Source organism: Gymnodraco acuticeps, unplaced genomic scaffold, assembly GCF_902827175.1.
Source record: "Gymnodraco acuticeps unplaced genomic scaffold, fGymAcu1.1, whole genome shotgun sequence".
NCBI lineage: Eukaryota > Metazoa > Chordata > Actinopteri > Perciformes > Bathydraconidae > Gymnodraco > Gymnodraco acuticeps.
This window is the reverse complement of record NW_022991435.1, coordinates 1,112,844-1,128,799: the sequence shown is the minus strand read 5'-3', so window position 1 is coordinate 1,128,799 and position 15,956 is coordinate 1,112,844. Positions and strand designations below refer to the sequence as shown.

General features: G+C 40.1%; 2 protein-coding genes across 2 annotated transcripts; both read left to right on the top strand.

The window, feature by feature from the left end:
- Positions 1-523: 523 nt before the first annotated feature.
- Positions 524-4,250, top strand: armc6 (armadillo repeat containing 6). Its single transcript, XM_034195930.1, has 8 exons — positions 524-660; positions 889-1,030; positions 1,721-1,803; positions 1,878-2,448; positions 2,561-2,706; positions 2,801-2,932; positions 3,080-3,217; positions 3,331-4,250. Exons 2-8 carry the CDS (start codon positions 901-903, stop codon positions 3,541-3,543), a joined length of 1,413 nt encoding a protein of 470 aa, XP_034051821.1. The 5' UTR covers positions 524-660; positions 889-900; the 3' UTR covers positions 3,544-4,250.
- Positions 4,251-4,382: 132 nt separating this feature from the next.
- On the top strand, positions 4,383-12,779 carry slc25a42 (solute carrier family 25 member 42). The gene is given in 8 exon segments (XM_034196162.1): positions 4,383-4,723; positions 6,902-7,026; positions 8,665-8,776; positions 9,051-9,076; positions 9,291-9,457; positions 10,207-10,323; positions 11,360-11,516; positions 11,628-12,779. Coding segments are annotated over 7 exon segments (981 nt in total). The 5' UTR covers positions 4,383-4,723; positions 6,902-6,951; the 3' UTR covers positions 11,955-12,779.
- Positions 12,780-15,956: the final 3,177 nt, after the last annotated feature.

Below are 15,956 nucleotides of genomic sequence, written 5' to 3'. Positions count from 1 at the left end.
AACAATGCTGTATTTAAAGTCCTTTAAATAACCCTCAAATTACTTCCTTGTGTTCTTATGCAAACAATAACATCCAAGTTGCAAAATGTCATCACTATCATTATATACATGATGAATTGGAAATGGGGGACCCTGATGTAAACAAGACGAAAGTCTTTCTCTGGTCTGCATCCCCTTAACAATTGTATGTTTTGAGCTGTACTGTACTGTACCCAATATACAAGCTGTTAATAAACTTTTCAATCAATCAATCAATCAATATCCTTTTAGATGTGCGTTGGTGTCCCATATAAGAAATAATAACCACGTAATGCCTCTATCTTCTTCTTTTTAAATATAGGCCTACTGACTAACATTACTTACCTTACATGCTTCTATTTTCACAAGCCACTGGGTCAAAATTAAGGCTCAGAAATAGTCGTTTCGAGGAGAAACGGAACATAATGTTTGTGGTCTATGTTCCAACCGAGAATATTTACGAGTGGGACCTTTAGCGGAATTTACTATTCAACAACCGTTTGCCGCAAATGTACGCCCTGCGTTAGTAGGAGCTGTAAGGAGTGAGCACAACCATTACGCAAACAGCGTAAATCGAAAGCGGCAGTCTGTTCTTCATTGATAACAGTAGAGCAGCCTGTCTGTCACTGGGCGTTGGTAACAGTTAAGTGATGTGACTTGTGTTTTTTTATGAAGATATTTGTCTCAAGTGTGATAAACAAAACGTTAGAAGAGCTTTATGTATCGCTAGCTTTGTGAAATGAAACAGCCACCGTAGAAAACAAGAGCGCAGACAACACATCGTCTAGCTAACACTAGCTATTACTAGCTGAAACTGAATCAACGAGTTTGATATTCTCATTGTTTGACATAATCTTTATGACATTTCAGAGTAGAGACCAGATGGAGAAAATGGCTAAGCGGATGATCACCCAGGAAACCTTCGATGCTGCTGTCAGGGAAAACATGGAGGAGTTTGAGATGGATCCTGATGAGGCTCTGAAGGATGCTGTGGAGCAGTTTGAGTCTCAAGGTAACAGAGCTACAAAGGACGATGGCTGGTATTTAAGGAGTGAACAGTTTTGTTGATAGTCAGACTGTATATTATTATCTTAATGAAGCCAAACCTATCATATAGGTAAACTTTAGGTGAAACATATGAATTATTTACAACCTTTTTTTCATCAGCAAAGGCCATACAGATCAAACTTTGTTTTACAAATAGTGCCTTGATTACAGTATACCAAACAAGAGAAGCACACACACGTTACAGTATACATTTACAAATTGTACAACAACCCAGCTAAATACCTAGCATACATCAGGGAAAGGAGATATACTTGTAGGGAAACACATTCAAATTAAATACTTGCATTTACACTTCTATATGTAAGCCAACAAATTGATCGAAAGGGATAGTGTGCCGTTGTGACCCATGCTATTCTAAATGTTCTAAAATGGCAATAGCTGGTTCACGAAGACTCTGATCAATTAAAAATCTCTTAGTATAAGAAAATAAGTATTATATAGTATCTTTCCTTTCCATTCATTTAGTAACTGACTTTACTTAAACGTTGTTCCATCAACCCACACACAAGATAAAGCTGGATAGTGACTAACAATGTTTTAAAGTTCCTTATTGGAAAGTTGATAACAAGTTTTACCATCAGCCCACAAAATAGTTTAAAGTATTCATCCACACCTGTTTTCTGTGTCGATGCAGGTGTGAACCTCAATTGTATAATACAAGCTGTACCACCAGTATCATCTGATGGCAAACAAGAGCCAACACATGAAGTCTTAAAGGTAATCCTAATTTGAGAAAAAGGGATTACTGAGTGCAAAAGTTTCACAATCTCACATCTGTTTTCTACTTTCAGGTTTTGAATTCCCTCTGCATTGTAAAAGATTCAGCCAGTGTGCAGGATGTGAAGGCAGATTTAAAACGCTTTACCGAGCTTTGTTCACTTGAACTTGCCCAGAGGTACCTGGCTGCCCAAAAAGACGCCTACCCCGTCATCCTCTCTTACTGCAAAAAGGGTGTGGAGGAGCAGGAAGCTGTGTTTACCGCTCTCTCCGCCCTGGCTGCCCTGACAAATGGACAGCCAGACTTGTTGAATGCAGAGGGCCAGCAATTCCTTTTGAATATCCTCAAGAAGTACAAGGCAGAGTCCTCTGTGACACGTGTAGCCTTAACCACCGTCCGTCAATGCTGTTTGAAACATGAACAGAACAGGCAGGATTTGGTCAAAGCTGGCATCCTGCCTCTGCTGACCGGTGCCATCAAACAACACGGTGAAAGTGCTCAGATCGTCAAGGAGGCCACTGCAGCTCTCAAGGTCATGACCTTTGACGATGATGTCCGAGTTGCCTTTGGGCAAGCTCATGAACACGCAAAGATGATTGTTCTCGAGAATAGTGGACTGAAGGTTTTAATTGGGGCTGCGAAAGGTAAGGCCCGCTGATGAATAGTTGTTTCAGGTGTTTAGCATGATATCTTTAACCACTTTAGTTTAAAAAAACAAAACGAATTCTGATGATATCCTTTGTTTTTCCCTCACAGCTCACCTTGATAATACTTCTGTTCTGAGTGAGCTGTGTGCAACGTTGTCCCATCTGGCTGTGAGGAATGAGTTCTGTCAGGACATCTGTGACCTGGGGGGATTGAAACTCATCATGACGCTGCTTGCGGAAGGCTATGAGAAAGCGGTAACCTGCTTAAAACATGGCGATGTTTTACAGACTGTCAGGAATATATGTTCACTGTGTATGTTATGCTCACTGAACTGGTTTATCATTGCAGGAGTTGATTCGGCAGGTCTTTAGTGCGATACGGGCCATAGCAGGAAATGACGACGTGAAAGACGCAGTTGTTAATGCCGGTGGAGTCCAGCTCATTGTCATTGCCATGAACCGACACATGAACAATTCCGCTGTGAGTAAAATGTCATACCTGTAGCATTTAACACAGATTGATGCTTACAAATATTATAATTGGTTGTTTTTTGCTTGATAAAAATGTAATTGAGTAGTGATTTAATTCTGGAAAATGTCCTAAGATTATGTTCATGTTCTACTGTAGGTGTGTGAGCAAGGCTGTGCATGTCTCTCGGTGCTTGCTCTGCGTAAACCGGAAAACTGTATAGTCATCATGGAAAATGGAGGTGCCTTGGCTGCTGTGCAGGCTATGAGGACACATACCAATTCGATCAATGTCCAGGTATTATATCCATATTCCAAGGTCATTCATTTTCATTAATATTTGTACCTAATACAAATCAGGCCTTTTTATGTTTGCCAACAATCTGTCCATGTTTTCTTTTTTTAAATCAGAAACAGGCATGTATGCTGATGAGAAACTTGGTTGGCCGTTTGAGTAACCTAAGCCAACCAATCCTGGATCTGGGCGCAGAGGACCTGATAAACCAGTACCTCAAGACCCATCAAGACTGTGGAGATGTGGGTAAAGCAGCCCTCAGAGATCTTGGATGTCACGTGGAGCTCCGAGAGCTCTGGACCGGCAAACATGGCAGCCTCACCCAGTGAAAGTAAAGAAGAGCATTAATGTACATCCTTACAGTGAGCCTAAAGCTTCTTTTCAGGCAAGAAAACATGTTATGTTGGAATAGCCAAGAGTTTAAGCTGGTGCATCTACCCAGTTTGACACATTTGTTAAAAGGAGAGGATGTAGAACAAATATTTGTAAGAAGGCCACCTGTCCGACACAACGCCTTTGAGAGGTCATTGTAGTCCAGGTAATCATGTTTTGTTTGCTCACAAATCCTCTGTTGCCCAATTTTATATCTGTACCATATTTTTGTTGATAATATGTAGATGTTAATTTCTTACTTTTGGTGCCATGGGTTTATCTTAATAAATGTATTTGCTGCTATGCAAACATTTTACCTGCACTGGTTTGTGCAGTCTCTTTGCAGCCACATGTACATGTATTGAATGAATTATACTTTTACTAGATCTAAACATTTCGTTTGTATGTGTTTCGTTTGTTTATCCATTATTACAATTTAAATTAAAATCTCTGATAGTAAGATCTACCATTGGCAACTGTACTGAACATTTAGTATTGATTTTCTCAGTTTGACTGTTATAGTGACTCACTATTGTTAATTGTTGTGACTTTTATTTAAGATACCATACATTGATACATACATACGTAGGAGCTGTTACAACTGTTAATACAACTCTGCCTGTTACTGAGCATCAATAAAGTACTTCACGAACAAGAAAAAAAACAAGGCTATAGTAAGCAAGCTTGTTGCCAAGTGTGTCTTCTGCTCACGCCCCTCTACCGACCTATCCAAACCTATGATCCAAACATGCCCCTCCTCGTTGGGACTTCATTTCCCAGAATGCCACCGCGCTCCTCCTTATCCAGCCTCACTGTGGCTAACGTTAACCTCCTCGGGTCGTTGACAGCAGTAGTAAGGGCATAAATAAGACAGCCACTCACTTAAAGTCACTGCAGACCTGAGGGTTATGAGAAACGTGTCGTTACACCAGGAGACATTTTTAGAAAGACACTTAATATTTCCACAGCTGTGTCGACGAGATAACATTAACGTTGTTTCAGTGAGCTAACAGCTAGCTAACTTGCTAACGCGTTCGCTAACTTGGAAAAAGCTTTCGAAAAACCTGCTAGAAACTCGAAACAACGCACCAAGTGAAGGATATAAATGTATCAGACATATTCGTGATGGTGTTTAAGGTAAGAAATGTAACGTTAGTTTTAATCTACTGACAGCTAGCTGGCTGCTCAGGGTGTCAAAAAAGAATAAAAACAATTATTTACTCCAAACATAAATATAAACCAAAGAAACAAAAAGTACAATGAAAATATGACATGATAAACTACAGCATATGATATTGCCTAATGTTTCAACAACGTATAAATACCAGGAGGTATACACAACGCATGATTTAATTCAGTCACATACAGCTACACCACAATTATTGATTTTATAATTTAAATTGTATTTAGAGCTGAAAAAAGGTTGAGAATCCTACAGTCCATTGACAGACTTGATTGTCAATGTGATTTGATTGTAAATGGTGATTATTTTATGATTTATTTTGGTTGATCTGAACAAAACTCAAATGTTGAAGATGTCTTCCTAGACTCAGGAAAATTGTGAGCACTATTCAGTCCAAGTAAATTACATTCACACATACGTTTGACTGATGATTATGGCCATGTAGGTTACTTAGCTGAGAAAACAGTTTGCTAAATGTCTCAGATAAATAGTTCACACACAGAGATGTTTGTGTTTTATGAACGCTATCAAACCACAGGTACTGCTCTTCTTCTCGACTCCTGAGGCACACTAAATGGGTAGAGTTAAAAGGATATGCAAGGGGAGGAATGAGGGAAGGTCCCGGAGCAAGGACAGTGTGTGAGGTGAAAGGGGTGTTAGGTCAGCACTCATTTGAGGATCTGGCTTGAAGCCCTGCGGTCCTGAAGCCAATATCAGTTGCCCACGACTACACAGCCTTTCAGCTGACACTGTTTGCTCTCTTGTCTCATGGCTTTCTCTCTTCCTCTTGTTTTCTCTTCGCTGTTTCTAAACTCCTTCAAGTGGAGTTTACAAAAACCCCTCCAGTAATAGCCTAGTCCTTGTTTGAAAGCTGTATCAGTCTTATATTGATTGAACTATTTAAATGAGAGGTGCCATCTTTTCATGGCTGCACTGTAACATTCAACAACATAATTGTGTCTAGTACTGACAAAGCCATTTGGAAAAGACAATTCAATTGAATATAACGTGTAACTAAATGTTCTCTGGGAACAGTTGACAACAACATACGCATTATATAAACTATGTGGAAACAAATCTAAACCCTAAATGATCTCAACATCAAGAAATGATTAATAAAGTAACTACAACAGACGAATCAGTCCCTATTTTTGGCTGTTTTGTGGAAAATATGTATACTACAAACCTTATTTAAGAGTTAAATAATAGTCTTTAAAATAAGTATTGCAGCCTAGCTTTTAACTTTGAATATGTTCTCATGCAGTTCAGGTTGATATATTTGAAAGCTTTTAAATAGTGACTGTGAGAGTACAGTTGGCTTGAGCGTTGCTCAGCTGTGAACAGTGTGCAGCGAGCCTGTGGGGTGAAGGTTGCATGAATAGGTTTGTCCAGTAGAATGAAGAACATGCAGCCATCTTTGTTTGTTAAGGCAATGAGATCCCACATCTCATGATAGTCTGCAGTGACTATCAATACAAGAAAGACCTGATTGTACAGAGATAATACTGTCCTCTGGTATGTTAGCGATGAAGAGGGTTAAATGGTTCTCTTGTTTTTCTTTTTTAAAAGCTTTGCTCACACATCACCTTTCACCGACAATTCTTCAAGAGATTGTTTGTGTGTAACTTACTTCACACATTGTACTTTGCCCATTAGCTTTCTTAAGCTGGCATAGGTGTGGCAATTGGGTAAAAGGTAACTGGATGGTTCTTCAGGGAAAACACAAGGTTGTTTTAACAGTATCTTGTTAGTAGATAACCCCCTCTCTCAGTCATTACATGCTGACATGACTTGAATACATTTGTACTCATTTTGCCACATGATCAAATCTAGCTATGCTCCTGTATGTAAAATATTGCTTTGTAGACAGTGTTGTCATGACAGGCTTGTCACTCGATCCTGACACGGACGCTCAGCCACCAACACATCTCGTCAATTGTTTTATATTTAGGCTAACCTAAAACTGACCTCTCTTCTCTCTCTCTCCTCTCTCTCTCTCTCTCTCTCTCTCTCTCTCTCTCTCTCTCTCTCTCTCTCTCTCTCTCTCTCTCTCTCTCTCTCTCTCTCTCTCTCTCTCTCTCTCTCTCCCTCCTCCCCCCCCCCCCCCCTGGTGGTGCTGCCCCTGTCTGCAGCAGTTGAATTCATGAGCAGGTTCAGTGACAGCAGTGCGTAGTCCTCCGGGATGGGGAGTGGAGTCCAGGAGCAACGGGCCTCACTACAGGGAGAAGTGCTGCCAAACATCCACCCCAAAACAAAGGTTTGCTTTCATGTTTGGATTTGACTATATTATTATGTAGAATTAAATAAAAAGTGATTATCTGGTAACGTAGAATAGCAGATTTAGAGAGGCTTTCCAAATGTTATTTTGCTGTCAATGTTTCATCTGTGTTTTATTTGTGGAAGGTGCTCTCTGCTAAGTACTTTGTTGTATTGTATGCCTATGAGATAAGATATGCCTCATAGATGAGATTTTTCTGTATAACTTTTATACAGATTTAAGTTAACTGTCAAAGTGAGATGGACACGCGTTTACAACCTCCCACAGTTGATATGGTGGGAGTTTTTTTTTGGACACTTCAACCCAAATTGCTCCTGTGGGGATTGCCCACAGTATTGAATGTATGTAGTTTCATTTCATGTAATGTTATATATGGGAGGCAAACAAGGAGATAATAGATTTGGGACCTGGTAAAAGTATATGTGTGTAGATGCTTTCTTTACTTCCTTTAAGGCAGTGGTTCTCAAAGTGGGGGGCAGAGGCATGCCAGGGAGGGCGCGAGAGACCAGGAGGAAAAATGGTTATTAAAAAAAATCATAAATTGAAATATTATTGATTCGAAAATAATATGATGCAGTACTATTACGTCTGGGTCTCTGTGTTTCATTAAACTCGGCTGTGTGTGTGGAACGAGCCATTTTGTGTGCACGAGCGAGAGAGAGAGCACCGGTACCGGAGATCGTTGTTGTTAGCTTCTGGTGCTAGCGAGCTACGATAACGGATATAAGGAGTTTTTTCAACAACAAAGTGGAGGAGAGTCCTCTCCTGTCAGACTGAGAGACTCAGTGAGCTAAAGGACTCTCAGTGTTATCTCACTCAAAAGTTTTGGTCACCATTAATGTAAACAATTATTTCCGAGGCACACGTTTATATGATCATTATAGTTATAAAAAAATAAGAGAATAAATGAAAAACAGCTATGAAATACTATATGACAGTAAAACTAGAATAACGTTTAAAAGGGTGATTTGTAAAATATCCATAAAGAAAAAGTAAATCTGTTTACAGTTCTGTTTCATCTGGGTGTTGAGAGAGGTATCCATAGATCTCTTCATGTTGCTCTCAAAGTGCACCAGATTGATGCTTTTAACTTCAATATTTAAAAATAAATCTTCCCGGGGGAGCTTGCCCCCAGACCCCCCTATGTGACATCCACACACCACCTATAAAAATAGCACTTTACCCCTGCTTATGCCGTGAGCTGATTATCGAGCCTTCATTGTAACAGTCGCGGTACATTGTGTATATACGTGGGGAGTGTTGCAGTAGAACATTCCTCTGTGGCGACCGGTACATTAATGGGAAACCCTAAATGTTTGAGCACCCTCTATGAAACGTCAAGCTACCCCACAGCACCCCCAAAAGAAGTCTCTGGCGCCGCCACTGAGCCTGACTTTGTGTTGGGGGGGGGCCTGACTTTGTTTTTTCTCCAACCACTGCATTAAGGACATCTTCTCCCATTTGTGAGCCGGCCAGTCACCTATTATCCTTTCATAACTCCGGTTTAATGATCAACAGCATCTCAAACACTACTTTGTTCACATAAGGAGGCACTTTTTCAGGCCTCACTCTGTTAGTGTTGCTGACCCTAAATGAGATTCCTCCATCGCTGTGCAGGACCTGCAGCAGACGCGCTCCATCCTCAACTCCATCTTCTCTGGAGCTTTAGCGGGCGCTGTGGCCAAGACAGCTGTCGCCCCATTGGACAGAACCAAAATCATCTTCCAAGGCAAGTGTGGATCTATTTTTAGATAAGAAACAACCCACATTGATCTATCTACAACTGCTTTTGTGTTTTAACTGGGTTGCTCTTGCATTCCGATTAATGTCAAGTTTATTTATATAGCACATTTAAAACAACCTCAGTTGACCAAAGTGCTTTCCAGTTTTAAAATAAGACAATCAGCAATCAATAAAAGAATAAAGACATACTTGTACACAGGTAAACATAGATAATATGAATAATGTGAATATTTATATTGCACATATGTTTTGTTTTTTAGTGTCTTCAGATAGATTCTCTGGTAAGGTAAGTTTGATCACAATTCTATAGTTTCTTGGTTAAACAATTGTCTGATTCTCATTCATAACAAGAGATCAATTCACAAAACTAAAGTTGAATTCACGGTTAATAGTTCTCATTTGGACCTTTTTAAAGAATACATCACAGGAACACGTTTTACAGACACAAATCTGAACAACAATAGCTTGTCATCAATCAATGTGTGTGCATTACATTCCAGGAGGCCTACAGGTTGATCTACCGCACCTACCTGAAGAATGGCTTCTTCAGCCTGTGGAGGGGGAACTCTGCCACCATGGTGCGAGTCATCCCGTACGCTGCCATCCAGTTCTGTGCGCACGAGCAGTACACGAGGATGCTGGGAGGCTACTACGGCTTTCAGGGGAAGTGAGTGTCAGGGTATATTGATAGATGTCTCGACTGTTGTTTGTTTTTAACCCTTGTGTTGTGTTGGAAAGCTGTTACCGTTCATGGTGTTCGCGGGCCATGATTTGTTTCAGTCCAAAACACAAAAATGACTATCATCCAATATTGTTTTAACTACATAATAACTAACTTATTATGTATTCATAACCGTACAATCCTGTTGTCATTTTATTGTATGGCCCCAAAACACATTACACCACATATTGCACACGTTGCATGTTCAGGTTCAAGTGTGAGTGTACATATTCTTTGAGAAAGGTGGAGTTCCCGTGGGGGGAGGGGAGACCAGGTGCATGTTGCGAACAATTATTGTTACAGTGGGTGAAGGGGTTGCGGAGGGGTGTCTAAAGTCAAAGATGAGTCTTGATTGGGCCACATTTGACCCCGAGTCACCCACAACAATGCAGCTGGGTCTTCCCAGACCCCAACACCAAATGATACACTTTTCTTTTAGAGACCTTCAGACTTGGCTAAAATGGTCAAAATCAGTTTTGTAGTGTTGATATAGCTGTTGTGGAGGATATCATGAAGCCTTGTTCCGATACAAAAAACTAGAGCGCAGTTATTATATCATTTTAACTTGAAACGGGTCACGGGAGACCCGAACACAACATAAGGGTTACATGTAATAAGCACTCTAAAGGTTTTCTTTATGTCTGGTTGAGTAACATAACTCTGAAAGGTTTATATATGTTTCGTCCCTGTTCCAGAGTCCTGCCTCCAATCCCGAGGTTCCTGGCCGGGGCTGTGGCTGGTTTCACGGCAGTCATGCTGACCTATCCTCTGGACATGGTGCGAGCTAGGATGGCTGTAACGCCGAAAGAAATGTAAGTATCTTTCAACTTTTTTAACACTACAGCAAAACAACCAGGGACTGCTTTGGACTGTGTTGCTATGCTACACTGTTCAGGTTCAGGATTAAATATGAAACATTTGAATGAGTTGTAGAGCAATCGACTCCTCTTAGCAATTCATTCAGTTATACAATTATGATATCAACACCCGAAGGCCGTAAATACTTTGATATTAGATTTGTGAGGCATGTTGCTTTTGTTGCAGACACTTATTCAATACTATATATTTTCCAGTCTGGAAACAAATATATTTTTGATGAAGCAACTGTTAGGGAATCATTTGCTTAGGTATTCAACCTTCGACCCAGTTCATCATTTTCTCCTCTCACTGTCTCCTTTCCCATGGCATAGTTCTACGGCCTTGGGTATTGCTGCTATCTCTCTTAAGGAGGAGCAGCTTGGGAGCATTGTTGTTGCCAGTCTATGACAGAGCACAAGCCGCCATGAGGTAGTTTACTGTTCAGGGACGAAGGTTCCCTGGCGCACATTCTTTTCTATGGACGAGAGCTGTTGTTAGATTCAGGGTCCATCTTTGTTTAGTCTCACTGATAAAGAATGTTGATTATTACACTCCGAACTAGTTAAAACCTCGAGCTGCAGAAAGAGTTCTTCAGAATTGGTTTGGCAACCGCTGTGTCAACTCCACCTGTCTTGTCAATTCTCCGGCCGTAACTCAAAATAAACCGTCAGTGTTTGCCATCAAAGCTCCAGCTCTCCTCGTGTCTCTCTGAGTCCTGACTCTCCATTGCTACAGAAGTTTCCCCCACAGAAACCAAAATAAAAGTCCTGCTTCAAACAGTTTTGAATGGATACCAGTCTCGACCTCACCGGCATCTGAGGGAGTTGGGTTATTGATCAGACTTGCTGTTGTCTTTGGTGGGACTGTAGAGTATTTCCCTGAATGAAAACGGCTTTGAAATAGATGTCAGAATCTGAGGAGCTTTTTACTGCAAAATGTCCACATGTTCATTCTCATATTCCTTTTGATGTTGTTGCCTGCGCTGTTTAGGTACAGTAACATCCTGCACGTGTTTGTGCGGATATCCCGAGATGAGGGCCTGAAGACGTTGTACCGCGGCTTTGCTCCCACCATGCTGGGAGTTATTCCCTACGCTGGACTCAGCTTCTTTACCTATGACACACTGAAGAAACTACACTCAGGTAATGCACTGCCAAGTCTGATGTAATGCGTAGTTATCTCAACCTGCTTCTTTTACACTCATTGTAATGTCGCATATATGAAATGACCCTTGTTCACTTCCTCCTCTCCCATGTAGAGCCACACCGGGCGCCCAGATCCCTACTCGTATGAACGGATGGCGTTTGGAGCCTGCGCAGGACTTATCAGCCAGTCGGCCTCTTACCCTCTGGATGTGGTGCGGCGGCGCATGCAGACTGCGGGAGTCACGGGTCACACGTACGGCACCATCCTGGGCACCATGAAGGAGATTGTGGTCGAGGAAGGGATAATCCGCGGACTCTAACAAGGTCTCAGTATGAACTGGGTCAAAGGGCCCCTCGCCGTGGGGATCAGCTTCACCACCTTTGACCATACCCAGATTGTCCTGAAGAAGCTGCATGAGATGGGCTACACGGGTCGATAGTAGCGATACAGAGGGGGGGTGGGGGGGGAAATTGCTGGATGACGTGTTCCCAGTTGAACCATCTGGAGAGAAGGGAAGTTAGAGAGTGACCATGGTGTACACACACTGGCTCAGAATGCCTTATATTAATGTATTCTCTCACGTTATCGGTGTGCAGCAGAGGATGTAAGTGTGTGTGGTCTGTGGGAGGATACACACTGTTGTCATGGACAGCGAAGTGCAATATGTGCAGTGATTTTCTGTGCGTTTGTGTGAACACATGATTCATAACGCTCCTGCCCCGGTGGACCAGTCAATCTGAAAGTTCACACACACACACACACACACACACACACACACACACACACACACACACACACACACACACACACACACACTGGGGTCTCCCAACTGCCTTCGGTGTCTGCTTAAAACTGACACCTTTGAAACGCAGATTTAAACTTATTTATTTTCTAACTTTTCAAGCTGCGTTTGATAACAGTCAAATAAGCCCCCTTGAGATTTTTTTTGTGAGTGCATTTGTTTTAAGGAATGATACCAAAGGATAGTATATAAGATAGTTATAGTAGATTATATGATGTTAGTGGTGTATTTTTAAGCACAAAAGTTGTCATAGTACAACTGGAAGAGCAACAATCATGCCATTGTTGCTGCCGTCATATGCTCAGTTTTTGTTTGAGTTGCATTTATCTACAAGTGGAGCCCGCTAAAGATTGACATTATACTCACCAGTGACAACAGATATGAAGTATAAAGAGTGCCCATGTGATTTTGTTTGTTTGCACTGTGACCTATGATGGGCTTTTTAAAAGATTGTGATTGAAATGTGTGTTGTTTGAAGTACTAATACAGATGTTTAGACAGATTTATGTACCAGTTGGGAAAACAAGAAGTTAACCTCCTACAGTCCCATTTAATGCACATCAAGCAATATAATATTACATATACAGTCTAATGTAACCCCTGACGACAGCCCTGCAATGAACATATACCATCATGAAGATTACAATGTGCTGTTGCTGTGTGACAAGTGTCGCTTTAAGTCCAGTACGCTTCTAGCCGTGTTGTTTTGGATACAATGTATTGAGGTGTTTCTAATATACACACGGTCACATATAGATATCAGTGTTTCCCTTACCATTGTCTTGGAGGGGCGCTGTGCCCCGCCAACGATGCCCCGCGCCCCCCCCTGAAATTCAAGGTGTTTTAAAAAAAAAAAAAAAAAGTATTTATTTAAAAAAAGGAATATATATATATATATATATATATATATATATATATAGCACCAAATTGCAACTAATCTATATCTACTGTCACTTTTCACATTGAACATGTGCTCTTTTATTAACTAAACTAAACGCTTTCATTTTAAGTTGTGAGTTTAGTGTTTTTGACCCCCACTGATGCATTAAACAATTACAATAATCCACAGCTCCTCTCTCTGCTCCAGAAGATTAAAAACATAAATATCCCAATGATATCCCCCCCGCTCAGGTAGCACCCCCCCAAAGCAGTAAACCTACGGGAATAACTGGATATACAAATGTTGTGTTTGATGTAGGGTTGACAGCTGCAGGGGTTTTGTTTAAACATGGCACAAGTTGTAGAGCTGTAGCAGTATTGGCTAATGAACTAGCTGACTGAAATATGCACAAACGCCGGTGAGGAGATGCTTTTAGTTTCTTGAAATGGGAATGATTTGGTACATGTTAGTGTTTTCTGCATTGTCCTTTTACCCTCAGCACAAAATCAAATGTTCATTCATTTCCACATATCAATGTGTTCTGTGGAATAGTGTAGAAAGTGGGACTCGGCTGCCTAGTTTTCTGAATGAAGGTGAGAACAGTATGGCGGAGCCTCACAGGGGGTTGGAGTGTCAATAGTTTCTATCATTAGACACATGGCGAGAGCTGAGGCAGGCAGCTGAGCGCAGGAGAGTGCCAGCGTCAGGATGAAGCTTCTCTGGGAAACTCCTGTGAGGATATCCAACTACTTTGAATGACAGTGACACTCAAATAACAATATTTTAATGTTGTTTTTACCTCTAGAACTTCACTAATAAGGTTTCAATAGCCTATGTTTTGTGTTTTCACTATTTAAAATATTGATTGTTTATCAAATAGGGATTTATTTCTGTTAACTAATCAACTTATCAGCTGATTGTTCTAGGGCTTGTTATCATTTACATTGATTTTGGCTAATGCTTAACATCAGCTGGTTGTCCCTTAAAAGAAAACGAATATTTTAACAAACTATTTTTTATTGAACACGCTCAAATTGAAGTAAAAAAGCACGTCCGGGTCACCTGATCGTGGTGATACATTTGTTTTAATGGTACTCTTTTAATATCAGATTGTGATCTTTACCCCTTGCCTTCTTGGTGGGAAATAAGTGTTCTGGACATTTTGATCAATGGTGAAAACGGATTCTGACTGAAGTGCTGAGCAATGCTGCAAAGTAGAAACTGAAGCTGAATGAATAGTTAATCATAAGTGCCTAGCAAGGGATAGTAATGTTTTACTATGACTGCGCTACTTCTACTAACCTCCTTGAAGGTTGCTTCCATTTTCTGTCCGTTGCTTCAGTCTTGCTGCAGGTCTCCTTTGAAAAAGAGATCGTTGATCTCAATGGGATTTTCACCTGGTTAAATAAAGGCTCCAAACAATAAGTATTTAAGGGGCAGCAGAGGATTTGAAGTTTGGGGCTCGACCTCTTTATCTGAATGTATTACTTCAGGTCAGTTTTTGTATGTGGATTTTGTAAAACGTGTAAACTGCCTTGCAGTGTTTTGCTATCTAAAGTGAGATGCATGATCCTGGCTCCCTCACGGATCAATCCATTCCAAACAGTGTAGACCTGATTCAAAGGTTATTTGTAACCTGATCTGAATTGAAAGAGTGTTAGTGTTATCATCTCCCTATTGATTAAAGGAGGTGATGAAAAACAATACATAGGGAGAGTTCACAACAAGCTTGGAAGAAACCCAGACAATCATGAAATGCCAAAAAGTTTCATTTTTAAACATAAGGTATTATCGTTTTTGTTGCAAACCTGACCGTGGCTTAATGATAGTACATAACACTACTACAACAGAAACTGGTCAAATGTGACTCTTTGTTTGCTCTTGTTAAAGTAAATGTTTTAACCCATTTGTGGGTAAAGACGTGCAGACATACGATGCTACTGTGTTTGTTGAAACAGATCACCTTGTATTGTTTTTGTTTCCGTGCAGCAATAATACGACAGCTGTTTTGTAAATCCTAGTGGTTTGTGCCAACTGAATGTAAACGCTACTACTACTACACACACACCTGTGTCCAGTCTCTAGTGATGATGGTGTATCTGTAGGAACATTTTGAAATATCCAATTCTCAAATAAAACTGGATGTTAACAAAAGATTGATGCTTGTTTATTATCTCAATGTGTTTACCCTTCCTCTGTTTGTATATGTGGAGTTATTTGGCATTAGATGAAAACTAGAGTTAAACAAAGAAACTACCTACATTATGTTCAGTGTGGTCTTCAAGGATTCTTAACATCCAAAAAAACACATCTATTATTTAAATCTTAAAATAAATAAACACATTGTTGGAGTTTTAAAGAATTCCTTTTTAATTGAGAAAAAATACTAAAAGGTAAATAAAACATTAAACATAATGACAAAATAACAACCTGAAAGATATGTATTCTATCTACACATTTCGTAATTATCTAATCTAGTGGCCTTATAAAAGTGTTGGCTAAAGTAACGCAGAATATATATATTTTAATTGTAAATAATTAGAAACATTATTTATGTGCACAAGTACATATATAAAAAAGGTCCAAATGCGGGAATAAGTATAAACAGTGAATGTGTAAATAAATACATGCAAAAATATGAAAAAATAAATGAATAGGGAAAGTAAATGAGATACTGACAAACAAATAGCTACAGATCAAGAAATAAAATTAGTACATAAATGTGTCATACTTAAATTTATTAATTTTATTGTATTTCA

What these genes read in the sequence shown, in the direction of transcription:
- armc6 (XM_034195930.1), top strand. Translation starts at nt 901, where the DNA reads ATGGAGAAAATGGCTAAGCGGATGATCACCCAGGAAACCTTCGATGCT. An exon ending in GGAGCAGTTTGAGTCTCAAG is followed by an intron (nt 1,031 to 1,720) that starts GTAACAGAGCTA and finishes GTGTCGATGCAG; the next exon opens with GTGTGAACCTCAATTGTATA. An exon ending in CGGAAGGCTATGAGAAAGCG is followed by an intron (nt 2,707 to 2,800) that starts GTAACCTGCTTA and finishes TTATCATTGCAG; the next exon opens with GAGTTGATTCGGCAGGTCTT.